General features: G+C 34.9%; 1 protein-coding gene across 1 annotated transcript; it reads left to right on the top strand.

Moving 5' to 3' along the window:
* The first annotated feature begins 663 nt into the window (after positions 1 to 663).
* LOC116299472 (uncharacterized) lies at positions 664 to 26,561 on the top strand. Its single transcript, XM_031708131.2, has 22 exons — positions 664 to 904; positions 6,711 to 6,831; positions 7,319 to 7,557; positions 8,154 to 8,262; positions 8,664 to 8,893; positions 11,329 to 11,440; positions 11,647 to 11,873; positions 12,848 to 12,962; positions 13,568 to 13,797; positions 14,181 to 14,283; positions 14,485 to 14,717; positions 16,454 to 16,562; positions 16,847 to 17,085; positions 19,105 to 19,216; positions 19,987 to 20,219; positions 20,951 to 21,065; positions 21,449 to 21,672; positions 22,761 to 22,875; positions 22,969 to 23,204; positions 23,515 to 23,541; positions 23,646 to 23,751; positions 24,052 to 26,561. Exons 1-22 carry the CDS (start codon positions 835 to 837, stop codon positions 24,083 to 24,085), a joined length of 3,339 nt encoding a protein of 1,112 aa, XP_031563991.2. The 5' UTR covers positions 664 to 834; the 3' UTR covers positions 24,086 to 26,561.
* The last annotated feature ends 1,132 nt before the right edge of the window (positions 26,562 to 27,693 follow it).

The following is a 27,693-nucleotide window of genomic DNA, read 5'->3' as shown; positions in this document are numbered from 1 at the left end:
TAGTAAACTGACTGTTGTAGGCCTCACTGAAGGACTAAATATTGTAAGAAAGTGTCAGAAATGGGTTATTTCACAGAACTGTGAGATTGTGAAACGTCTGCACAATTGTTAAATGTGTATACATCTTTGTAAAATCAGTCATGCAGATAATTGCTTAGACTATTCATGCCCGCAATATTCTCTATTCATGTAGCAAAAATGTCTGAAGTTGAAATAAACGTATAATAATTCTTGTGTTATAATCATGCTCATTTAGCTTGGTCAACTTGAGATCTGACAACAAGAAATTGTTCTTATGCATTTGAAAATGTGTAAACAACAATGATGCATCCGAACCATTCCACTCCGTTAACTATATTTAGATATCTGCTGGCATGAATGGTTGTGAACTTTATTTATCTATCACTCGGCCATGATGCATGTGCCTTTTGAATTGACTGATATTCTCTGACAGATTTTTTTTTTTTTTTTTTTTTCATGAAACATAGCTTGTTGCTATTTCCTCTTCACGCTCTTTCAATTGTACAACTGGCCTCGCTTCACCACCAGTCCCCGATCACTTATTCGAAATATGAATAAAGTTTAACAATTTTACGCTGAAGTATTTCCATTGTTCAAAAAAATTTACTTTCGTTCCACTTCCCTGCTTTGACGTTTTGGTGACACTGTTTTGGGGTCTAGAACATTCAGTCTTGATCCATTGGTTTGATATTTGTTTAATCCAAGTGCGGTATATGACGACGTCTTATATTATTGAATCAAGCGGCCTCGTCAACAAACAAACTTAGTGCTTATACACGAGATTGTAGTTCTCTTACTTGTACCTACCTGGAAATGCCATCTTTACGAACAGCACCGAACTTGTTTATCTTTGCTTTTCTCTTGTCTTATCCTCTAGGACAAGGTGAGTATACTACCTTAAGATTCGTAAGTAATGTAAATTTCAATTGATGCATAAGAATGCATTATCTTCGTGAAGCTATTAACTCATTTCGTTGAGTAAAAAGCGACTGGCTACATACAGCGACTTAAATTGCAATTAGATTTATCATTACTCATACTGATTTAAAATTGCCTGCTCTCGTGAAATGAAGCTGATAAAATTACGTAAAATATTAACGACGTATGAATAGCAAGCGAGTTAATTCATGAGTATATATAATTACCATATTCTGGACGTAGAATGACTAAATTCAGAACCACTGAAAATACGTAGTTTACATGTTAATACAGTCAGGTTCATAATCCGTTCAAATTAATCGTGTTCGTGCTCATAATTCATCTCCATTTTTCATAATATGCAAATTTAGGCAAAGGTCTAAAAACAGAGCTCCCATGAAGTGCATTCTATTTTGACACCTATTAGATTGATTTAGCTTGCATGAAACTCAAAAATGGTGTTAAAGTAAAAGAGTCTATTTTAAACTGTTTGCAAAGATTTCATCGGAAGCATCTTTCTTTTAGATCAAATTGAGACCTCAAAAGGTTAAAATTTGATCATGATGAGAATTTTAATGTTTTTTGAGTTTTTGCAACATTTTTTCGCGAGTGATACGAATTTATTTTATTCATCTTGTTATTACATAATGCGATAATGGCGAAAAAATACCAATGAGAATCCATAACAGGGTTGAAACGTGTAAATAGTATAACCATGCTCCGGAATATTCAAACATCACAAAGGCATCTTGTGAGCATTATATTTGATGCACTTTAGAGAAAATTAATTCCACTGCTATAAAACTGAAAGTAATCTTTTTGGGCCTAGCGTTACATCACAGATTATTCAGTATTTGGATTAAGATCACTGTGCAAATTTTCATGTTTGTAACCAAAAATTAAACAATTCTGTACCATTTGTGCTCCATATTCGTGCACTATAGGTGTCATTTTGAAAATTTTCGACGAGCATTGCCGCCCTTCGCTGTAAATTGGAATCTCCCCTATGGCCATGTGATGCACAGCATCTATGTCGTAAGATTAGGCTTCCATTTAAAACGTTTGCTTTTGTAACCACATTTTTCATTCAGCATGGCGTGAAACTATCATGCGGTCAGCACAGCGTCTTTCATTATATTCTATCAATCGTATAAGGCACGTATTTCCTGTCTCCTGCAGAATGTTCAGAATGATAAATTTTCAATGAAATTCTTTATTGCTCACAGCAAATGGTAAAACTTTTTTGGGCCTAGGGATACATCAAACATGCTCAGCATTTGGTCTTCCATCACTATACCAAATTTTCATGTTCGTAACCAAAAACTAAACAATTCTGTACCATTTGTGCCATATTCGTGACGTCATTTCCTGTCTCCTGTAGAATGTTCAGAGTGATAAATTTTGACCACCATCGCAAGCATTCCAAAGAGAATTAAATGGAAAAAGAAGGTTAAATGGAAACATAATTCTCATGGATTTAGAACTTATACAAAAAAAGATATCGGTTAGTTAAAAAGAAGTTTAAAATATTGAAAATTACGGTGCCAAGCTTTTAGGGGGGAAAAATAATCTCATGAAATTAAGAATGTTCTGGTTTTATCAGAACACCTTCACTCTACAATATGATACATGCATGCATGCATATACACCTATTTCAAAAAACGTTGTCATCGCCAAAGGCGATAGGCGATAGGTCATTCTGACATGGAAATGGTTTCGTTGAATACAAAGGCATCGAATCAGTTTGAGCACGAACGACCATACTTTTGACGAGAAGAAAAAGAAGAAGCATAAGTCATTCCATCTATATTCTTGTATCTTGGAATGACACATATCTTATCGATTTTTGCCAATCGCCTATTATCTATCGTCTTTGGCGATGATAACGTTTTTTGAAATAGGTGTATGTGTATATTGTGACTGAAGTGTAAATTCTGCATTCTCCTGACTGACGACAGCTATTTAAAAAAAAGGTTGCGAAGGTTTTCGTTGCATGCTGCTTGTTTCTTGTTACTTAGTTAAGGTGGCTCTATAGAGTTAACCGTAATTTCTATTTGATGAGGACGTGTTGCGTGTATATATATATTTTTTATTAATAACTCAAAAACTGCATGGTAAAAATATCATAATTGTAGAGATTTTAATTCTAATCATACATTCCTAACTTTATTGGCAAATCATAAACGAATTCGGTACTGTGGAAAACGTTTTCTTCAGCAAAATCAAAATTTCGCATTATTTTAGATTTTGTAGTACTAAATCTTTTATTTACTTACTTTACTTACATTTTGAATAAATAAATTATATATAGATATATATAGACTTAGATTTTTCAAAGTTTTGAAAAAAATTCATAGCGAAAAACCAATGAATAATTTTTTTAATGAAAAATGACATTCTTCGTGTGTTGCTGTGGTTACGTTATACGTAATCAGTTTCAAAATAAAAAAGTGAAATAAAAATCCTAATCTCATGATCTTAAATAAGGTTGGCCTATCGGGTATCAAAGTGTTAGTCTGTATTAGCAATAAAATACTGTTTATATTAATGTACTATATCCATAAGTAATTAGTGTCAACACAGAACAAATTATACAGGAGAAACTGTTATTCTTGTGACCTTTCTCTGATTGAACTCACACCGCCCATAGTGCATTTCGGGATTGGTATGCAACATGCAACTTACGACAAAATGGTAACCTTCATCAACTTTTTTTCCAAACAGCTGTCTACAGCATATTCCGCATACTTTTTGGTAGAATGTGGAGAACTGGTATTGATAAACGAAAAACGAGGCTAGCTTTTCCTTGTTATTTTTCTATATTTAATAACATCTTATTATTGTCAAATTTTACTTTAGGCTTAATATATTGGTTCGGGCATATAGTTGTATTATGAAAGTAAATACGAAAAGCCATTTTCTGTGCATGATTTATTTGTTCGACAATTCGATCACTCTCGATCCAGTGATGATCATCAGACTGAATTATAATTCAAAGTTCAAGTCATTATTATTAGTTCAGAAGTCCCAACGGGATGCTCTGTCCTTGTCCAATGCCTCTGCCACCTTTCTATTTCTGTAATAGTTGTGTCCTTCGCTACTCTTCGCTACTCTAGCCTACTCTTACGTCATGTTTCACGCTGTTTTAAGATCTAGAACATTCAGTCTTGATCCACCGGCTAATCAGAAAGACCCTGTTTTAAGTGTCAGATAGAGTAATTATATTTAATCATACGGAAACAATGCATGACTATAGGAGCTATTAATATTAACCTGAAAACTATTTCACAGTTTAAATAGAAAGCACTCTTTATGAAGTTTGTAATTAGCAAAAGTTTTGTAAAAGCTTCAAAAAGTTCTTAAATGGCTGTTGTTACACCTCAAAGGACAACAATCGTAAACGATGAAAATGACTAGGGGGCAAATGGATGTTACTCAGGCGATTAATGTCTTTTGTTCTTTTTGTTGTGACGTTTCATCATGCTGTTTCCTTTGATCATCCTTTTACTCCTCGCACTACATAAACACTCTTCTTTTTCGCCGACGACCGGACTAAGTGTCCGAAACGTTTTTTTTTTAAAGCATCGTTACAAACTTTTTGAGACGGCGTTTAATTCTAAGTTTCCTTCTTATTCACTTGTTGAAAAACGATCGCATAGTTTGATATCTCACTGTTTACCGACCAGGATATGGCGGCTTTAACAACACTAAATTTAATCTTGTTCTTAACTTATTTGGAAGTTAACACATTCCGCGTAAATTAGTAAACAAATGATATATAAAACCAATAGTTAATTTCAGTTATCGAACAAATAATAATGATAATAATAATAATAATAATAATGGGGTTCTTCTATAACGCATTTCACAATGTCTCAAAACGGTTTTAAGTCCTTGTCCGAGAAGACTTGAAGGTCTAACCATTTGCAGATGTAATTACAAAGGCAGCACCTTCTCCTCAGTTATTTTAAGACGCTGAGTGTTGGTCCGGCCGAGGCTTGAACCACGACCTCCCGCACAACAGTTGGCGGTTGGCGAATAAAGGTTTTATCGGGTGAATGTAGGGTTAATTTTAAAATAACTCAAAATAAATGCCTTGTCCTTGTAAGCACACATGAACCAATTATTAATGACAAAATCGAGAGGTATTAAAATTTTTAAAAATATGTTTTTCAATTTTTTCATTTATCAAATGACACTTTTTGGATCAATCTAAGCGAGAGAAGTTTTTCAGACAATATTTGGGAAATTCATGGGTACTTAATCGTAGAGTCAAAAAATTCAGAATCACTCAGAAAACAAAAATTTTTACAGTCATGTTCATTATCCGTTCAAATTAAGTGGTCATCTAAAATAATGCAGTTACGGATGAATGGGGAAATACTTGAGAGAAAATGCTCCGTTTCAGTCGATTTCAAACAAATATCCTAGTTCAAAATTATATATATATAGCAATTATTCGTCGAAGGCGATCTAATAGTCAAGAAAAAATATTTTGACAGTCATTGAATGAAACAAACAATAAAAAAAGCGATTATTCTTTTTTGCATATCATTAAGTATATTGAATAAATTAGATATATGTATAAATGTATACTACAACGTTTCTGCAATCGAGAGTATATATAAATATATATTAGGAATATAAAACAGCGCGCGTGTCTATATACTGTGATATAAACACGATGGGAGCTGTAGAGCACTCAGAGAAACACGAGGCGTGTTTATATCACAGTATATAGACACAAGCGGACGGTTTATGTAGTGTTTAAAAAACGAGTAGGAGTGTTTTATCAGGTATAAAAGCACAAGGCGTGTATGATGGCTCCAATTGGACCATAGCCTTATGAATTATTAATGAGTGTTTTAAATCGCTTTTATAAAATATTTTTGAATGATTTCGCGCGAGCTAAAGCTCTATCGCCAATTGTCTTTTTAGTTTTAAAAACTGGTGGCTGTAATAAAAGCTCATTGTTAGAGCGTAAACCATATCTAGAGGGCTCTCGGATCTTAATTAATGAAGAAATATCTGGAGCGTTGCCGTGTATAGCTTTAAAAGTAATAACCAGTATCTTAAAGTTAATTCTAAACTTAACTAAACTAAAGTAGGTTTCATATGACAAAAACGAGGAGCACAACAAACAAGCCTAGCTGCTGTGTTTTGTACTCTTTGCACCTTATTTAAATGAGTGGCGGGAAGCCCATAGAGAAGGCAATTGTAATAATCTATTCTACCCATTATCAATGTGTGAACTAAAGTTTCTGCAGATTTTCTAGTAAGATATTTCCTTATGCGCCTTAAATTATGTATATGATAAAACGCAGCGCTGCAAGTTCTAGAAATTTGAGTTGTAAGACACATATTTGTGTCAAACCATGTTCCTAAGTCCTTGACAATGCCTGTTGACGTGATTTTAACATCACCAATATTTAGTTGATTCACGCTGATCTTTTCCAACTGCATTTTAACTCCAATGATTAAGAATTCAGTTTTGCCGTCCTTAGTCTTAGTTTCTCTGAGAGCATCAAGTTGCAAATAGCATTCACACATTGTTCCATGGCAGCAATTGCATCATTCTGATCAGGTACAGAGTTCGATCGAAACGATAAATACCATTGCGTGCCATCAGCGTACACGTGAACATCAGGCAGGTGTCCATGGAGAACATCACACAACTCACTCTTTGTTTCTTTGTTTCTTTGTTTCTTTGTTTCTTTGTTTTTGAAGGTAACAGTCTTTACTAATTTGTTCTTGAATGTTTTTCCTTAAAGTTTCTGCTAAACCGATAATAGGATTCACGTCAAGGTCATCAAATCGATTTGAAAATTCAATTAGTTCGGTTAGCATCAGTCTTGAGAGAACTAATCAAACGAACATAACCACAACACTGACGTAAGTATCTTGCTGTTGTTTGGTTCTTCTTTTCCTCATTTCCTTCTTCCATTGATCCCTCCCTCTTTTCCTTCCTTCCTTCCTTTCTTCCTTTAATCTTCCTTAAAAATTCGTTTGCAGCTCAAAAGCTTCTTAAACATATTGCTCAATTTTACATCACACGTACTAGATCTTTATAAGCATGATTGTTTTTATTACTATTATTATTATTATTATTATTATTATTATTATTATTATTATATATATATATATTTATTATTATTATTATTATTATCATCATTATTATTTCTTCCGGAACTCGCTGGTTTCGATCATTCCACTTTTATATTTCTTTTTCTTTTTCTTTTTCTTTTTCTTCTTTTTATCTTCTTCTTCTTCCTCTTCTATTTATTTTTGTGTTCTTTCTTACATTTCTCTGACAAGATTTTCAAAAACTCATTCACAATCAGTAAATTTCTTTTAAATGTTCACTTTTCTTTTTCTACAGCCTAGGTTTAGGCGGAACCGCCACCAAAGGTAGTGATTACTTTCTAATATCAGGATCATTGGAGATAACATTTCCGGCTAATGATACATCCAATCAAAATATCACTCTTTATATCATCAATGATAAAGAGGTCGAAAGCGGGAATCGTGAAACAATTTCCTTTTCGATTCCAAACGTTACGGCATTCGATGGGAAGGAGAACTTCACGAGACACACAGTCTACATTGCAGATGATGACGGTAAGTAATCAAACTTCTGCATGGCAAACTTGTGGATTCCTTGTGAATCCCACTTGCACTTTTGAGATATCGGGTTCCCTGTGCTTCTCTTACGTCCCGCTGACAAAAGCGTTGAGTTATAAGTGTTACAATACTCCTTATATTTTGACCTTTTCATTGATGTCTCGTCTGTCGACTTTTTCACTTGCATATTTTCAATCAGAAACTAATACTATCACCGTGTAATAAGCGTTTACTTATAAAAATTCGTTTAGAAATGTTATTCAACTTGTCTTCATTCAAGTGTGTATAATAACACTGACAATTTAGATATTGCTCGCTGATTTTTCAACTTAAATACGAGGAGTACTTCTTAAATGCCGTAAAAGAATTACTTGATGACTTTTAAAATTACAAAGCTACTTCTAAAAGAATAACATGTAGTCTATAATGGAAAAACGTTACGCCCAAGCTAAACGAATGGGTCTATAAATGATATATGGATGATTATATTGAGTACCAGTAGTCATAGTACCTCTCTAAGCGAAATCATGTTTTCGCAGCTCACACTTTTTGACATAACTCTTACGATAAGTCATATTTTGTTTCCGTTTCAGTCAATATTAATTGTCAAAACACTCAGATCAATGAGTCGGCGGAAACAGCTACAGTCCAAATAACCAGGTCCGGGTCATCACAGGCCTTGAGTCTTACCCATTCTATCGGGTAAGTATTTTACTGCAATAAAAAAAAAATTATAATAGCTACATTTCTCTCTGTCTCGGATAATTATCACGTGATATATATCGTTTCTTGTCATATGTTATTTTTTGACGGCTTAGCGACGGAGGAGCGAGTAGTCATAAATAGCCCAATTCAAATATATGCTTCGCTTGTCACGCCCAAAGGGCCAGTACGTGCTAAATTAAATAAATTCTTCTCCTGCCACGAAACCCTGAGCATTATGAACGAAGCATCACATTGAAATCTTTGTAAGAGACAGGCCAAGCATATCTCGGAATTTGGATATATTGATATTCTGACAAGATTTAAGGACTTTTATCAGCTGATTAAAATCCTGCAATTTAAGACTTTTTTTCACAAATATATTTTTCTTTCTTACTAAGATGCTCCACGAAAGATGGCAGTGCATCGGCACCAAGCGATTATGCCTCAGAAGAGTTTGCTATCAGCTTCACAAGTTCCAACACTGTTCAACAAATGAGTATTCCTATCATAAATGATTCTATTCCCGAGGCAGACGAAACCTTTAAAGTCAAATGTTTTACAAGTGACGTAAGAGTACAGTTACAAAGCTCTTGTCAGGATGCTTTGGTTACCATTCAAAACGACGACAGTAAGTTACCTTTTTTAGATTTCAAGGAGATAATTAAATACTCGTTTTTTGTGCAGTAGAAAAAGGTGCGGCAAACTCGTGACTGTACTGTGGTCATATCTAATTTACCTTACGATATTGTGTACAGCAAAAATGCTACAGGTTTGCGAAAGATACCCTTCAAAATCCGGGCGAATGGTTAACTATCCATGGCGCAACTCCTGAAAAATGTATACATAGCATACATCTATGTTTATTGAACAGTTGAGATATATAGAAGAACCATAGATTATTAATAGAGGGCGAACCATACACCCTTAGAATATCAAGATTTTAGCTTTATCAAAGTGCTTATCATGGATTTTTCAAAAGCATTGAATTGTAAATCTGGACAGCAGCAGAGTGAAAGAAAAAAGATCTGACTTTCCAATAACTGAGGATATTTTTTTACATAGTTCCTCAGCATGGACAGACCAAAAAAGGCGATCGTCTATTATAAGTCCCGATGACTTTGTATGATCAACTTTCTTTATTTCTTTGTCATCGATATTAATATGAATATCATCCTTTAACTGGGTACGTAACTTTTGCCGTGAGCCGCCTATGACCATGTATTCAGTTTTGGTCATATTCAGATTTAATTCGTTTGCTTTGAGCCAGCGACTAAGACTGATTAGCTCCGAATTGATCGAATTCTCAAGATCCGTCACTCTACTGCCATACTAATGCTTGTGTCATCAACAAACATTTTTGCTGTGGCTGTGATAAGACTGTTGGGCAGGTCGTTTATGCATATCAAAAAGAGTAATGGACCGATAATGCTACTCTGTGGGACCCCACAGCTTATTATGTTTGGATTTAACAAAGACCCGTTGACCAAAGATCTCTGACTTCCATGTGTTAAATAAGAACAAAAGCATTTGATAGAATTTTGTTCCACTCCATGGTAACCAAGTTTCCTTAGTAAGAGGTCATGGTCGATAATGTCAAAGGTCTTTTTAGATCGATAAATACAACACAGTTAAGGAGGCCTTTGTCAATGTTTAATCACCAGTTGCTAGTGGCTTCGAACAAAGCCGTAAGAGTACTTTGGAGAGAACGAAGTTCTGACTGACAATTGGCTAAAAGTTCATTATCATTTAAGAAGATATAACAATTTTTTCAAATATCTTTGCGACTATGGGTATTACCGAAATAGGGCGGTAGTTATTAAGGTCAGATTTCGAGCTTTTCTTAAAGACAGGTGTTACCCTCGCCTGCTTCCATTCTTGAGGGAAAACTCCAGTATTAATGGAGCGATTAAAATTGGCAGTAGGTGAAGGCCTAACAATGTCTGCAGCAATTTTCAACAATTTACATGGAATACTATATGAACCTGTAGCTTTTTTTTTTTTTTTTTTTTTTTTTTCTCATTAATCTGGCGCAACAGTTTGCCCACCTCATTAGCAGAGGTAACTCTGAGAGAGAAAGTAATGTATTAACGACACACACGCTTTTGTTTCGTGAAATAAGAGTTAGGTCTTCCGTGAGGTTTTTTTCCCCCAAAAAAATAATTGACATATGCAATAAATGCTCTTTACTGCTATTTTCATAAACATGCGAACCGTGTCTCCAATTTGCACGTTAAAATTTGTTTTTTCGCTGCCGCCAATCAAAAATATGACCGAAAGATACCGAATGATTAGGTTTGATTGACGGAATGAAAAACCAAATTTCAGCGTGCAGCTCGCAGACATAGAGCTTGCATATTTATAAAAATCGCAGTGAGCTTCCAGAAAATGAATACTTTATGGGAAATTTAATATAAATTAAACACGATATGAGTTTTGAAAGAAAATTACCCGATTGTGTCCTGTGTATTCTTAATGTGGTTTGTATACTACGTTCCGTAAATTCCTAATTATAAAATACTTGCATGTCCTTTTTTTAAAAGCTTGTTTCAAGTCCATATCTAAAATGCTTCATCATTAGCGTTTTGTGATTTGCCAGCATTCCCAAGAGTGTCAACTCTGACAAAAAAAAAACATCGGCCATCTTGATGCGGTCACAAAAGATGCCGATGGTAATCTTTTGTAAAATGGCACCAACATGGTGAAGATGCATTACGTGTGCGTGTGATCCATTATTGTCAGCAATCTTTGCAGGATATCATTGCACTGTACAATTATCAATTGAATTTTTTTTAACGTCAGTGGAGTAGTTCAGTTCCCTCTATTAATTAGTAGTATAGTATGGTTAAAGTTAATAGACGTAACATCTATTAGTATGATTTTTTTATGGATTCGTATATTTCAGTAATAAAGTAAATACGTATCTTGCTTATATACAATAACATGCTCTGTCTTTGTTGCCAAAAACTTCGACATCTAGATATGGTCTACCGGGCGCTTGCCATATAACTATGAAGTCTTCAAAGAGCGTTCGTATATGTATTAACGACTCTTTCTTCTCTACAGCGTACGTATTCTTCTGTCCAGATGGTTATGCAAAACAAGTTGACGAAAGTGCCGGTTCTTTTTCAGCCGATATTTGCCGTGTTGGTGTTATGTCTTCGACGCCTACTGTTAAGTGAGTATTTAAGTGTACGTTTGGATGAGCACGAAATAATGGCTTGAAGTCGAGGCTAGCTGAACTCGATTATTTTATTTATCAAGTCCAACCTCGACTTGAAACCATTGATCCGTGATCAATGAAGTGAATTCGGAAAAGGTCTCTTTACAGCGTCTTATCGTTACTAGGATGCTAAAGATGTAATTGTTTTTCTGTTTCTACAGATTATGTAGAACAACCGAAGGAGGAAAAAGCCCATCAATTGATACAGGATGTGAAGGCGTAAATTTTACATCAGGAAGCGACAGGGTTACTGGTACTTTTAATATTACCGAAGATACTTTAGGAGAAACAGAATTCCAAACGTTTCAGATTTACTTGGAAAACTCTGATCCTGCCGTCATTGTCAACGATTCAAGCCGTCATGACGTTACTATTCAGGATAACGATAGTAAGTGTGCCAGTGTCCTCTGGCGACATCTTCTTTTTTATATGTAACTTGAAAAATATTATAAACTGTGATTTCAAAACCCTTGTTTTACTAGAATTGTTAATTGTATTAGCTTCCGTGATTTTCCTTACATTTTGTAAGTATTTGGTGGTTTTCAATTCGTTGGAATTACAATATATGCAATTCAAAATTATATCAACAAATACAAGCTGAATCAAACAAACAAACAAACAGACAAACAAAAAACAAGCAAACAAACAAACAAACAAACAAAAAACAAGCAAACAAACTAGCTAACTAACAACAGAACACTAAAATAAAGAGACAAAAGCCAAGGATATATTTAACAATTATTCGGCGAAGGCGAAGTGAATATCGGCGATTATCATATGGCCCGTATCTGCCCGGGCGCTCGCTCTTAGAAAAACCTTCGGGAAAATGGCATGAGCAGGACCGTACGGCTTTGAGCGAGCAGGGCCGTACGAATCCGTACGGCCCTGCTCGAAACCTGCGACCGTATGTTCTTTCTTTTATTTTATTATTTTTCTTTTCGTGAGGGTCATATGATAAAATGCTTATTAACTGAGTTAGATCGGGCCGTACGGGAAAATATTTGGTTCTCGGTCATTCGGTACGGCATCGCCTCGAGCCAAATATTTTCCCTTACGGCCCTCCCACTCACTCAGATAAAAGAGAAAAGAGAATATCAGAGAAAAGTCCAAATTCAGGATAAAAAAGCGTTTTAGTATTGCTTCCGATCTGAAAAACGTAAGAAAACCTCATAATCACCGCTCCAGCGGTGGTTCTCGTCTCAGCCGTGATCACCGGTCGCTCGACTAATCCAGCTGGAGAAACTCTGTATTCAAGTCTAAAATTGTACTAAAACTGATTATTTAATTTATTTCCTTTTGTTACCTAATGTTTTTAAGCAATAAATCAAACCCAAGATAACTAATAACGTTCATTTATTCTAGATACCTTTTATCTGACGGACGTTACTGAGTTATCAATGACTGAAGGTACTGGATCAAGCAATGTAACTCTCACCATCAAAAGAATTGGAAAAATTTCAGTAGCTTCTAGTGTCAGGTAATTAAACCAAGTGCTTTGTACGCTCTTAAACCACAAAGAATGGTTAAGACTTTTTTCCCTGACTGCGTTAAGAATCAGGAGGCAGAAAAGGCTTGAAAAATGGAATTCAAAAATATAAGCAAAAGGCAAGAAAAAAACAACCAAAAAAAAAAAAAAACAACAACAACAACAACACAAAACACAAAACAAGCAAAAACTAAAAAAAAAAAAAACATTAAATGTTATTATCATCGCATTCCTCATCATGCTTCATCATTATTGTCACATCTTCCAATCACCATCATGATTAACATTATCACCATATCATCATATTAACATCGTCATTATCATTGTATTATCATAATCATCAACAACACGGTATCATCTTTATCACTATTATCCGTTTATCATATGAATATCTATAGCTCATCATTATCCCATAATCAATATTTTGATTATCTTCATCATCATCATCCTCATTAACAGATATAAACCAGCATCAATAAATATTATCTGTGCACCGAACTTATGTCGATATTCGACCGTTATTTCTTGAGTGTTTAGCAAATAAAAAAAAATTTATGTGCTAATTTGCTTTTGTATCAATTTTCAATTGCCCTTAGAGTACAACTCATATTTGACACAGCTGGGAATGCAGATTGCATTGGTCCAAGCCCCAATGTCATCCAATTTGCAGCAAATGAAACAAGCAGAACAATAACAGCCTGTACAGTGGTGGATGACAGACTGATAGAAGACAACGAGACTTTCAGTGTTACGATATCAGGAGTGTCTCCAAGCAATGTTGAGAGTGGGAAAAGTCAAAGAGTTGTCAAACTGATAAGTGATGATGGTATGAAAAACACTAAAATTTATATCATATTTATGCTTTTTTCTTACTTATTCATTAATTATTTCAAATGCTCCAACTATTCAATAGATCACTCTGCATTTCACTTTGTAGAACGAGGCATGTCATAATAACCAACCATGGACCAACTGAGATAACATTTTAAGACAAAAATATAATTTAGAATGAAAAATCCTTGATTGGAAAGTGTGCTATATAACACATTCATTATTACTCTAAGGGGAAAGTGAAACAACAACAGTTAACAGATATAGTTGTTTTCCTGCGACTTTGTTTTCCTTCGATAAAATAATCCGACTTCGTAATATACATTATGCGATTTGAAGTAAATGTATTTTGGAATAAGCCTTAATACTTCTTTTCAGTGAATATTACATGTCAAGGTTCATCACTGAAAGAAGGCAATGGTCCTGCTACTGTGAGACTGGACAGAACTGGAGCAACGACAGTCACTGCGAATAATATTCTGTACGTACACAGCTATGAACTAATTCAATCAGGTTTTCTTAGTTCGAAATAACGTGCATCCTGGTGTAGCTGCAAACACCATCATATAAGGCATGACTAACTCAAGCTAGACTACAATGCACCATGTCTACAATCTCAGAAATGACCTTGGCCTTATTATGTTATTGTATATTTTTGATAATATTTTTTCATTTTCTTTAGGTGTAGCACTACCAATGATACAGCTTTTAGCCCGACCGACTACACATCTCAATCTTCAGCCACAGTCTCATTTGCACTAAATAAATTGACTAAAAACTTTTCTGTGGTTCTTACCAATGACAGAGTAGTCGAGACAAATGAGAGTTTTACAGTTACTTGTAACACTTCTGACGCAAGAGTGGTTGTCGATCCGTCCTGCATTGGTATACAGATAAATATCATAAATGATGACAGTAAGTATTGCTCGTTTTCTTAGCACAAAATCAAGACACATCTTGTGTTCAAGACAGTCCAAAGAACGATATTGAAGAAATAGAAAACGCGCGGCCCTGCTGTGTGCATTTATAGAGCACGCGGGGGTAGGCGGAACACAGCAAGCAAGTTTTTTCATTTCTTTAATAAAATACAAATTACAATAACTGTTATTTTAGATAAGAATTATGACGCATCTCAAAGTGCAAGCGCATAAAGAAGTGGTCTCATAAAGTACGCGCTCCCAACCAATCAGAACGCGAGATTTCTAACAGGTATTTTATAAACTTGATGCTGTGGGGAATAATACGAGCCCAAATCACAGGAAAGAACCAGCACGCAAACTGAATTAAAGACTCTGAAGGCTGAAAATTATTGATTATAAATTATGTCAATAATTTAATGTCCTGCAAAAAGAATAGAAAGCTGTCTGTGTAATTGTTTGTGGGACAGGATTTAATTAGAAAAACCACTGTTAAGGTGATTGGTTGGCTGTTGTCTGAGTTGGAACTTCGAATTAGCCAACACACGTAGCCTGAACATAAACATGAAAAACAAACTATACTGTTGGCAGTACGGTTTAAGCAATAGAAAACTTTTTCCGTGTTTACATAGCCTGATAGCAACACGAGGGGAGGTTGGGAGAATTCGAGACAGTTATGCAAACCCGAGACGTAGTCGAGGGTTTGCATAACTGTCGAGAATTCTCCCAACCCCCCGAGTGTTGCTATCAGGCTATGTAAACACAGAGAAAAAAGTTTTCTATTGCTTTTATAAAATAAATACTAACGGAAAACATTACCACTTGCAAGAAAATAAATCTTTATTTGAATTTGATTCTCATATCAAAATACAAATTCTCCATACATCACGAACTTTGATCGTTAGCCAATCAAATTTCGTGTAATAAACGCCAAGGAGGCAAATGTGAAGCGAGAAAGAATCGCTAGCTATTTTAAACATTTATCATTCTAAAACTTTAAAACAAATACAAAGAAATGTCCAAAGATTGAATAGAAATCTTAATAAAAGATTTCAGAATTGATTATCTTTACGAAAGTGATCAAAAGTAGATAACTGAGTGTCACTGTGACTGGAATTCTCGGTTTTGCAAGAAACGTGGTTTTGCTCAATTTGACAGCCAGAAAACATGGCAGCGAAGTCGATTGTTTCGTCTCGCCTCGTGAAGATATTTTGTGGAGCTGAAGAGCTATCGCTGGAAAAAGTTTGAAGCTGCTGACTGTTTCCTTGAAATACTTGTATTCCTTATCGGGCGGTGCATTTAAATCATGAGAAAGCACGTCGCTGAACAACCGAAGCTGTCCTGACGAAGGACGTGTGTTGTAGCTCCTGAGGGAATTCTCTTTGCGGTGACCAACGAGAGATTGTCATGATATTACGATCAGAAAGACCTGCATGAGACCATAGGGTTATGCCTGAGGCCCTGACACAAGTCAAAATTTGGAACTTCGTCTTCAAAATACACTTTTGGGGGCGTTTTTTTCCTCGAAAGAAACTGTGAATTTTTGAACTTGTACCGGGAAAACAAGAAAGTTGTGACGTCAAAACTGTGTTTATATACCCTCATGCAAACATGGCTATCAACCAATCACAGCGTGCGTACTATTTAATTTATTTTATAAACAGGTATATTCACTTTCAGTTATTAAGCCATTTTATACAGAGCTTAACACAAAAAATCCTATCATTTTTTCAGCCTATGTTTTCTTCTGTCCTGGATATTCAACTTCCATTGAAGAAAATGTTGGGTCCTACACAGTTCAACTTTGTCGTGTTGGTGTGCTTGAAGACACCCACACTGTGCGGTAAGGGTAGTGCAGTATCCAATTACATCTATTTTCTCCCCTTTTCTAGGATTTTCATTCAATGTTCCCGCCTAGAAATAACATCCAGATTTTATATTATTAAAAAATAAGGAAGATAAAAAAAAAGAAGAAAGAAAAAAAAAGTACGAAAAAAAAACACAAACAAACAAAAAATAAATAAATAAATAAATGAATAAAAAAGGAAAGAAATAAAAGAAAGGAAAACGTACAAAAGAAAAGGAAATAAAAAAATATTTTAACAAGATTTCGTCTCTCCCAAATAGACTATGCAGAACTTCCGATTCAGTTTCTCCGCCGCATGATTATCCATCAGTACGAGCACAGTGTAATAATACAGTGTTTACAGCGTACGACACGGTAAAAGAACTCCTCATTCCTGTGACTAACGACACTTGGGGTGAACAAGAGTACAAAACATTCAACGTTTCCATAAACACTAACGATTCTCGCGTCACCTTCAACGATACAACAAGTTACGTTGTAACCATACACGATGACGATAGTAAGTACTTCTTCTGTACTAAAGCGATGGTGCATGCGCCTATTTCCTTAAGTAAACAAAGATGGCCGCTGGAAAACTGGTCGAGATTTACAGACAAAAGCATTTTATAACAAACATAAGAACAATGAAACACAGAACATGTCTTTATTTATATCCGTAGGGATTTTCAGAATTATTTTACGATATAAATAAATTAAACATTGTGCCTTCAGAAGTCTTTCTTCAATTCACATTTTACCTAGGCATGGCATCACCTTTCTTTTCATTATATATATACATGGTCGTGTGATTTCTACTTTATGACTATTGTTTCTGTATTCTCTAAGGAATCAAAAATTTTAATATGAAAGAACTTTAAAAACTATTATGGTATAGAGTCGGGGGTGAAACGTCATTTCGCTTCAGGCGTAATGTCAGAGTTTTAGGGATCCCGTGTATATATATATATATATATATATATATATATACACTCGATTGCAGAAACGTTGTAGTATACATTTATACAAATATCTAATTTATTCAGTATATTTAATGATATCGCTTTATTTATCGTTTGTTTCATTCAATGACTGTCAAAATATTTTTTTCTTGTCTATTAGATCGTACAGATTATGAATCAGTTGATTTTAAGCGTTGAAAATGGTTATTTTGCATTATGCATCTCATTAGATATTTGTATAAATGTATAAATGTATACTACAACGTTTCTTCAATCGAGTGTATATATATATATACATATATATACAATATATACACTCGATTGAAGAAACGTTGTAGTATACATTTATACATTTATACAAATATATATATATATATATATACACTTGATTGCAGAAAGGTTGAAGTATACATTTATACAAATACCTAATTTATTCAGTATATTTAATGATATGCAAAACAGAAAACTCGCTTTATTTATTATTTGTTTCATTCAATGAACGTCAAAATATTTTATTCTCGTGTTTTCCTACAGATTATAAATCAATTGGTTTTGAGGGTTAGAAAAGTAAAATTGCAATATGCATCTCATTAGGTATTTGTTTAAATCATAGTTAATAGAGGGGAATGGTTATAAAACCTATTTTTATATGTCTTTGTTCACTTTTTTCAAGCGTGACCGTGCACAATTCTTTGTTTTAACATCGTTTTACCATCGTTGGCAATGGCTGAGTGAACAGACCAAAATCTTTCTTTTGACTGCTAGTTCAAAATACTTAAAGATTTATAAGAGGTATTTGAATATTCCTTACAATAATCCCATAGACGAAGTTTATGTTTACTTATTTTGCAATTTTGGATTAGCAAATATCAAACCTTGTGCACGGTCAAGACCGGTTCAACATCAAAAGCGAACAAAGACCTGATAACAATAGGTTTCCTAACCATTCCCCTCTATTAACTATGTTTAAATGTATAAATGTATACTACAACATTTCTGCAATCGAGTGTATATATATACATATATACACTTGATTGCAGAAAGGTTGTAGTATACATTTATACAGATACCTAATAATGAGATGCAAGAATGCAAGATATCAAATGAGATGCAGAACGTAAAACACGTTTAAATACGATTGCTTAACCACTAAATTTTGTGAAAAATACTTTTTTTAATTTGACTTTGTGCAATACTTATGTCTATGATACAATAGAATATAAATACCTCCAAATAAGTTACTTTTTAAATTTTGTATCTCATTTGATATCTTGTATCTCATTAGATATATGTATAAATGTATACTACAACAGGTGGCATCTTTTGTTGGAACTGTTGTACGGCGAGTGTGAAGAGAGAATGCGCCAGGACAACAACATCGAACACTTTATTTCTCTTGATTCCCACAAACATATGGATGCAAATCTTTGAAAAAGTGATTTTTATAATACCCGCATACATTTACTGATGCTAACATAAAAAAATCTCCCTGTTGTATGCATAAACAAATTATGTGAAGTGCATGTCGCTCATTTAATTCTAGTTACTGTTTTTCAATAAGAACTTTTTTGAATTTCTAGATACATTTTGCTTCACAAGAACGTCGGCTACAGTATACGAAGAACACGATAAATTTGTCAACTTGACGATCAGACGGACAGGAGCAATCACTGTGTCAAACGCTTCTGTCACGTGAGTAGAAAATGAACTGTAGCTGATTTTATCCGGGTGATCTGATTAGGCGCGGAAAGCATGATTTTCCTATTACACCTTTTGCTGTTGAATAACAGAAAAGTATATTTTCTGTTATTGAACAGCAAAAGGTGTACTAAAAGTATCCCATCAATCCCATCAGCCTTTGCACGGTCCAATGCACTTGGCTTTCGGTAGCTAATCATGTGCGAAGTTTTCGCAGTAAATCTTTAAAATGACGAGGCATACTTGGTTACAAATTTGAGGTACTTCCTAAACAGAATGCGAACGAGTTTTGGAGTTTGTTTTTAAATCACCTTTCAATGTATCGAGCTTTTCAACAGTCGGCTGTGTGAGTGTTTAAGCGGTTTGGCTTTAATTAAAATATGAACAATAACCTGACCGATGAAGGTAAATTTCTAGTCTTATATGGACAACATAACCTTTAAAGAAGAAACATTTTTTAACAATAAACCTTCAGCTAAATGACTTTTCTCCTTCTCTGTCCGCAATTTCTTTCCTGCTGATCAGGGACTGGGAGCATTGGCCCATGGTTGATTCTTATGTAAAAAAAAATTCGCAATCTAATTGGCTGATTATACGGTTTTGCTTTGCAACATACCTACTAGGCCATAGCCCTAAACCTTTCAGTGATCTGTGCATTCGATGATCACGTGACGGGGAAAATGGCGGGAAATGCAGAATCACGTGAACATTTTTTATTTATTACAGAGCTTGCTAATCTAATGGTTAATGTTCTTATATTATAGCATAAACACTTCTCCACAAACCGCCATTACTCCAGAGGACTACACAGAACCGATTCTTAACCACCGCTTGACATTCTTTGTTGGGGAGATTGAAAAAAATATCTCAGTAAATATAGTCAACGATAAACTCGTAGAAGATGACCAGACCTTCCAGCTTTCATTGACTGGTGTTGATGGAAGTACCGTGTTCCCAGACTGTAAAACTTCTACTGTAGCTATTGCCAGCAATGACGGTAAGAGTTCTGTCTGGTCTGTTCTGTTCTGTCCTAAAAACTAAGAACAATGGCAGGAATAAGCATATCATTAGTATCCGTAACTAAACAAGCTCGAGTAACATTTGGTGACTATAATCATGCAAGTTTGGTTATTTCATATACAGATACCAAACTCACTACCATCATGCATATCAATGTATCTTAGCTTTATTTGGTTCTTTTTTGTGTGTTTTTATCAGTTTCGATTTGCTTTCGATAAATCAGTTATCCACTTTTGATTTTAAGTATATTGGTAACTAGTTTATTTCCAACAACTTCTCAAACACAAAGAACTTTAATTGTTATTCTTGTAATCATCCATTCATATTTGAACTAACAGTCGACTAAAGCCATTTCAGTTTGATTTTTTTGGTTCTTTTTTGTGTGTTTTTATCAGTTTCGATTTGCTTTCGATAAATCAGTTATCCACTTTTGATTTTAAGTATATTGGTAACTCGTTTATTTCCAACAACTTCTCAAACACAGAGAACTTTAATTGTTATTCTTGTAATCATCCATTGATATTTGAACTCACAGTCGACTAAAGTCATTTCAGTTTGATTCTCAAATTTTGTTGCAAATGAAGCCCCCCCAAAAAAACTTTTTAGTGACTGGCTGCCTGACGGATCTATACTTGCTTTTATTTTAGTGAGTGGTTAAATTCTGACTGACTGACAGAGTGATTGATATTTGAATTTTCATTATTTTAGTGAACATATTCTGCAGAGATCGAAGAGGACATCAGAGGGTTTACGAGAACAGACAAGGTCCTGTACTCATGGAGTTCACGCGAGAAGGATCTCTGCAATACAACCACACAATGAGGTATGGCTTGCAATGTAAAATAAATCTTATTAGCAGATTTTCCCATTAAGGCAGATAGCTAGATATTTGCGATTCGTTTCTTATGACGGATTGAAAATTTTTGACTGTAATTCTATGTTTTTACTTTTTTAATTCTCCAAATTAACTAGAAAATGGTATAAAATATCTGTATTATCATCTAACACTTTATATAGTAGTTATATGAAAAATATGCTGTAAGCGGATATCCAATGCGGGTGCATGGAAATATAAATAAATTGGTGTTTATTTTCCGAGTCCGAATTCCATTTGTCTGTTCGGTCCTTTAAATTTTACGGTTTTACGGTTGTGACAAAAAAGACACTCTTACGCAGAATCGTTGAATGTGAATGTTTGTTTTTCAGAATCCGTACGATTGATGGCACCGCCCAATCTGGTGAAGACTACATTGCTATTGATAAAATCTTAACATTTGCACCCAACCAAACCAGCATAAAAGAAAATGTGGTGTTGGTGAATGATAACGTCCTAGAACCTGACGAGACGTTTAGCTTGTCTGTGACGTCATCAGATGACAGGGTACATATGATATGTCCTGGTACCGACTTTACTATTACCAATGATGACAGTAAGTAATACTATAAAAGGGCCTTGCATCATTGCTTGGTGAGACTGGATGGGAGATTTAGATAACCTAAACTTGATTAGGGTATCTGAGTACAGGCCTTCGAGGAGAGGGCCATGGGGAAAGGGGAGAGGGGGGAGGGGAGAAGAAGAAAGCCTGACACAAGTGCATTCACTTGCATTTATTGTGCATTCGTTCGTGTCAAACATCCAGATTGGATAAATAAACAAAAACAACATTACCGAAAATGAAGATATCCATGTGGGAAGGCTAGCGGCCATAACATCTAATACAAGTAAGATTCTCTATAAGTGTTATTCTTCTTTGAAAACCAAGGATTAAAGAAAACGTTGGAAGGGGCTCTGAGATATAACTTAAATGAGACAAGTGAATGCACCAACGGCTGCCCTCGACACAACATTGCATAAAAATGCACATTTTACCGCTTTTCTTGGCTTTAACGGTTACAGTTCGTAATATTTCACACCTAATTGTAATATGGGGCGAGGGCGGAAGGGCATGACTTGACAGCATGAATACCAAAAGTGAATGCGATCGCATGATATTCTTAAGCCCACAGGGACTGGTTCGAAGGGTGGAAGGCATAGCGATAAACGTTTGTGTCAGACTTTCCTCGATCTCATTTTTCTTTACCTATTCCTCCACCTTCCTCCACCCTCCCTTCCCTTACCCAAGGCTATAAGAAAGATGGTATAAATCGTTTCTGATTCAAATTAATTCTACTGGTCTAGCAGCTTCGGTACAAACAATACCATGACGGTGATTCTTTTTTTTTAATCTATTTTGTTGGGAGCAATTGCCAACCAAAAGATAACCCCTCCTGAATTGAAGGTTGAACTTTGTAACCGAAGTCAAAAGTCCAGAATACACCACGTACATATATTTAGGGCACAGGCATCCTGTACGAAGAAACTTTCAGTCTAGATTTTCAGCCTGAAAATAACGAGAAAGAAAACCTGCTTATGCGCCCCTGACAATCAATAAAGTATAATAAGGGAAATCAAGAGAGATAACGAGAAATTGATTCTTCTGTTTACTATATCTATCTCTTCATCTGCATTACTTTACAGCTTTTATCAGATGTGCTAACCAGAGCATCGAGGTCAACGAGGGAATGGAGGGCAACAAAACCGTCTATTTTACTTTGAAAAGAGAAGGCGTCTTAAACAAAGCTTCTTACATCTGGTAAGACAATGAATATCACTCATCTTTATCTACATTTCAATTATGATACTCCTTGCGGTTTTGAACTGTAAAACTGTATTTTTGATGTAACAGGTTTAGTACAAAAGACGGCTCAGCAGTTGATAAATCAGACTACAAGCCACAGAACCAAGTCAATAGAACCTTCCTTCCAGGTCAAGTGTACATGACGTTAAGCGTCGATCTGATTGATGACGAATACAAAGAAGACGATGAGACTTTCTCAGTCATCATTGGAACTTATGACCACGACACGACTCTTACGTCAGGAGAAAAATGTGTAATTGTTACCATCAAGGACGATGACCCAAGTAAGAGCGCTACCATTCAATCCTACATTCTGCCCATTTAGCCTTCTATCCATCTATCATATCTTATACCTAATGCTCTAACTACCATTCAATTCACCCTTCTATCCAACCACCCTTCTATCCAACATTCCATCCAGCCATCTTTCCACTTACCCCTCAATCTATCCATTCATTCTCCAACCTATCCCATTTTCTACTCATCCATCATTCAACCCATCAAACCATCAATCTTTTCTCCACTCTTCTACTATTTATCAACCCATCTATCACTCGTGATTCGTGGCTAATAGAGTACCTCCCTATTTTCCAGATCGCATGACGGAGCAGCAAGCACAAGGTAATAATACCCCTTCTCTTCAAATACTTCTATAAAAATTATAAATAGTATTCTTCTGAGACACTTTTTCAACAAAAATCAACTCATTTTCTATAATTTTTCAGAACTCCTCGTCAGACGGCGTAATTACTTAATAATCCTTGGAGTTGCCGGTGCATTTATGGCCCTGGTTGTTATATTTTTCCTTTGCTGTCTTTGCTATATCTTACGGTAAGCATGTGAACAAGTTCAAACAAGTTCCTTTGTCCTTTTCGTCCTTTTTTCATCAGAGTAACAAATCTGTAACCTAAGTTAACGTTTTCAAAGTAGAATATATTTGAAAGTGTTGCCTTTGTTACATCTTTTTATTATTATTATGGCAAGTTTTATTTGTCTGTATATATCATGTTTACATTGTCCAGCGGACTAAGTCTAGGCTTGTTAAGTTCATCATTTTTTACAATCCTTTCTTCAGTTTATGCATATTATTATTATTTATTATTATTATTATTTTCTTTTTTAATTTTGCAGCCGAGCTAAGAAGAAGGGTTTAATAAAGGAGTAAACCGAAGGAAGCAATCAAGTTAATTAGTGTATATATAACACACAAGTTATATATAACCCAAACACATGACGTGTTTCCGGTCCCTTAACGGAATTGACGCCATTATATAGCCAACCAATCACCAATCAGCGTATAGTACGATATATAATATTTATAAATATAATACTTTTCTATATCAAGGAATAATTCACTGTAAAAACTGTCTAATCGAAACAACCAAAAAACATTGGTTAAATTTATGGAACTGAGACAACCAGTTTATAAATGGTTGAAATATTGGTTGTTATGAACGATTTACTTTGGGTTACAACCACCATAATAATAATCTTTAACATTTCAATTTGACCAATTATGTAATGTTTAATAAACGAGCAGGAGTGTTTTATCGGGTATAAAACACGAGGCGCAGCCGAGTGGTTTTAGACCCGATAAAACACGATCTGCGAGATTATTGAACGGCTTAGAAAACTTATGATGTTTGTTCTCATTGTGTACCGATTTTTTTACGAAATGAACCAAGTTTGATAGAGAAAATCCAAGTTAAAGTTTATGCAAATGAAGACGAATCTTTATCCGATATAAAATCACCTTCATGGTCATGATTTCTATTGTGTTTTCTTCATGAATTATTAATGAGTTTTCTAAATTATGATTAAAATTTCATTGCCAAATCAAATTCAAAACTCAATCCAAAACAAATTTAATCATTATCTCTTTCAAGTTTCACAGTTGAATACAGTATATAAATATTTACTATGTGATGTTTTTTAATTTGCTTGGACGAACGCTGTTCGATAACCTCTCGAATTGGAATTTGATCGGCGCTCACCAATAAGAGGTCTAGTAGCTTAGTTGGTTAGAGCGTCCGTTTTGTTTGTTTGGTTGCAGTATTAATAACCTTATTGGTTAATTTATCAACCAATAAGAAATTGGTTATAATGGCTGTTTCAATTGGTTATAGGTATATGGGTTGTTTTAACCAAAATGAATCTGGTAATAACGACCATCTTGATATTGGTCATTTTATCAACCAAATATAGGTTGTTTTAACCAAAATGAATCTGGTAATAACAACCATCCTGATATTGGTCATTTTATCAACCAAATGTAGGTTGTTTTAACCAAAATGAATCTCGTAATAACGACCATCCTGATATTGGTCATTTTATCAACCAAATGTAGGTTGTTTTAACCAAAATGAATCTCGTAATAACGACCATATTGATATTGGTCATGTGAGGTTGTTTTAACAAAAGATAAATCAATTCAATTATTTATAACCATTTTTCTAGTTGTTTCAATCAGGGAGTTTTTACAGTGTTTAACAGCACCACTTATACCATAGAAGTTTCTCACAGTCTTCTATTTTCTATTATATATTTTTTGAATATATTTCTGCTTTGAAGGGTTTTGGGGACTAGCTTCGTTGAAATAAGTAAATTAACCCTTTTGTATTGTTGTTAATTTGATATGGTCTCTTGGTCGGCATCATTGTATCACCCCACTATTATGCTTATTAAGTGACGTATATAAGGTTGAGATCAGTGCCTCCCCATTATGCCTCAGTGACGTATAGGGCTGAGATCAGGGCCTTTAAGGCCTCTAGGCCAATGTTTATGTGCTTAACATTAGGGTCCTCAAAATCCACAACGAGAGCGAGGACGACGACGCCAGATGACGACACGAGCACATTTTAAAAAGGGTTTTGAATGTGCGCGCCGTCGTCCATTCCGCTGCCGCCATCGCTAGAACGCCAGCAGGCCAGGTGCTGTCTCACGTTCTAACGAAAACGGCAACAACAAGGACGACGGCGTATTTAGGATAAGGTGCTCGCGTCATCATCCGACGTTGTACCACCTAGCTAAAGAAGTGGCACTGCCCGACAGACGGGATAAAGCGATAGATAAATATCCTTTATTTAAATACGATAATTCTATAGATATTCGGTAACTTAATATTCACGAAGGTACGCTTGCTTCAAGCAGACGTCTGAGATTCACATATATTGTTATTTTTTTGTTGAACATTGTTTATATTTAACGTACAATAACTTACACTTTCCATGGAGTCAGTCCTTATTTTCGTAGACCACGGGATACTCATATATTTAGTTTTATTATCATTTGTTTCTATATTCCTTTGCCCATATATTTGTGAAAATCTTTTACAATCATTCGCCGCAGCCGCGAGTCTTCCAGCGCGGCATTGTAATTATAAATATTCACAATAATCAATGAAAAAAGTCTTGTTATTACTTTTGCTCTGGAAAACTTTGAAACCCTCATAATCACCTCTCGAGCAATGATTATCGTATCTATATGCAAGTCTAAAATCATGCTAAAAAGGTGTTAATTCCGTCATTTGTCTAAACTATGTAATTAATAATAATAACTATGTGCATGCATATAAGTGACACGAAACCAACCCCGAGTCATTTGTCATTCGTAAAAATAAAATATCTTGTCTTTTCCGTAAATGATTACCTTTCTTTTTATGTGGTTTTAGCCCCCTCCATTTGTGCAGAATGCCATTATCTCTACATAAGCTAAGAGAAACTATCATTACATTTACCACAAACAACGAATACAGAAACACCAAGAGAAAATTAACAAGTTTATATTCTCTTGTAAACAGTGATTGTGCTCCACTGTCCCCTTGATACATTTTAGGATACCAAGAAGATTTAGATCTTCACTGATGGAAACAGCCTTGCTCTCACAATAGTCAGGACTATTTTATACTTATAATAACTAACTTCTGAGATATGCTTTCCTTGTTACGTACAAAGAATTCAGAGTAAGGCTTCGGGCATTATGCTAGCACTCAGGTTTGGAACAAAACAATTTAGCATGTAGCCTCGTACTGAGTATTTGCAGACATGGAACGCTGGATCCCTCACACACTAAACCCTTTTCCCTCTTTGCTCATACTATGTTAGGAATTAATTTGTGGTACAATTCTTTAATTCGAAAAAGCCTACCAGTTATTGGTAGTTCCATTAGTTCTGGGAATGACTTACATCATAATCAGATGTGAACTGTCATCTTTTCAACCTGTTACCACCGTAGCCAAAAAAAAAATCATCGCTATACTTAGGCCACGCACACACTTATCCGGATATCTTAGAAAACGGGATTCTTTTCTAAAAACATTTTTGTCAAAATTCAGCACATACCAATCGTTTTTGCCGTTTATCTAGATACATCCCACATTTCTTGATCATGAATTCATAATGAACAATTCAATTGAATTTATCAACCCTGAGTTTCTCTAATGGAAAAACTCACACAAACATCGGTTTTGGTGAAGACTGCGTGCAACATTAAGACAGTTAAGTATTTTTGTCGCATCACCAAAAGTTTCATGATGAATTTCAAAATGGAGTCGTATTTTTAGTTAACCTTTTTAAAATACGTCCTGAAATAAATTTTTACATTGAAGCATTCTATGTTACATGTACCAGAAAAGATTCCTTTTGCCTTTTCCTTTTTTAAAAATTAATAACAACAAAACATAAATGTAATCAACGTGTGAGCTGAGCGTTCTGTGCATAAAATATTGAATGTAGTGGTAGTGCGTGTGAGCGAAAAGTGTCCCCAATTAGTGCG

Source organism: Actinia tenebrosa, unplaced genomic scaffold, assembly GCF_029948245.1.
Source record: "Actinia tenebrosa isolate PJP-AT-01 unplaced genomic scaffold, QUT_ActTen_1.0 PGA_scaffold8__29_contigs__length_14323225, whole genome shotgun sequence".
NCBI classification, from domain to species: Eukaryota; Metazoa; Cnidaria; class Anthozoa; order Actiniaria; family Actiniidae; genus Actinia; species Actinia tenebrosa.
This window is presented reverse-complemented; position numbering and strand designations above follow the sequence as displayed.

Coding starts and splice junctions, on each gene's coding strand:
- LOC116299472 (XM_031708131.2), top strand. CDS start 835: ATGCCATCTTTACGAACAGCACCGAACTTGTTTATCTTTGCTTTTCTC. Junction 16,563..16,846: donor GAAGACACCCACACTGTGCG/GTAAGGGTAGTG, acceptor TCTCCCAAATAG/ACTATGCAGAACTTCCGATT. Junction 19,217..19,986: donor GTGTCAAACGCTTCTGTCAC/GTGAGTAGAAAA, acceptor CTTATATTATAG/CATAAACACTTCTCCACAAA.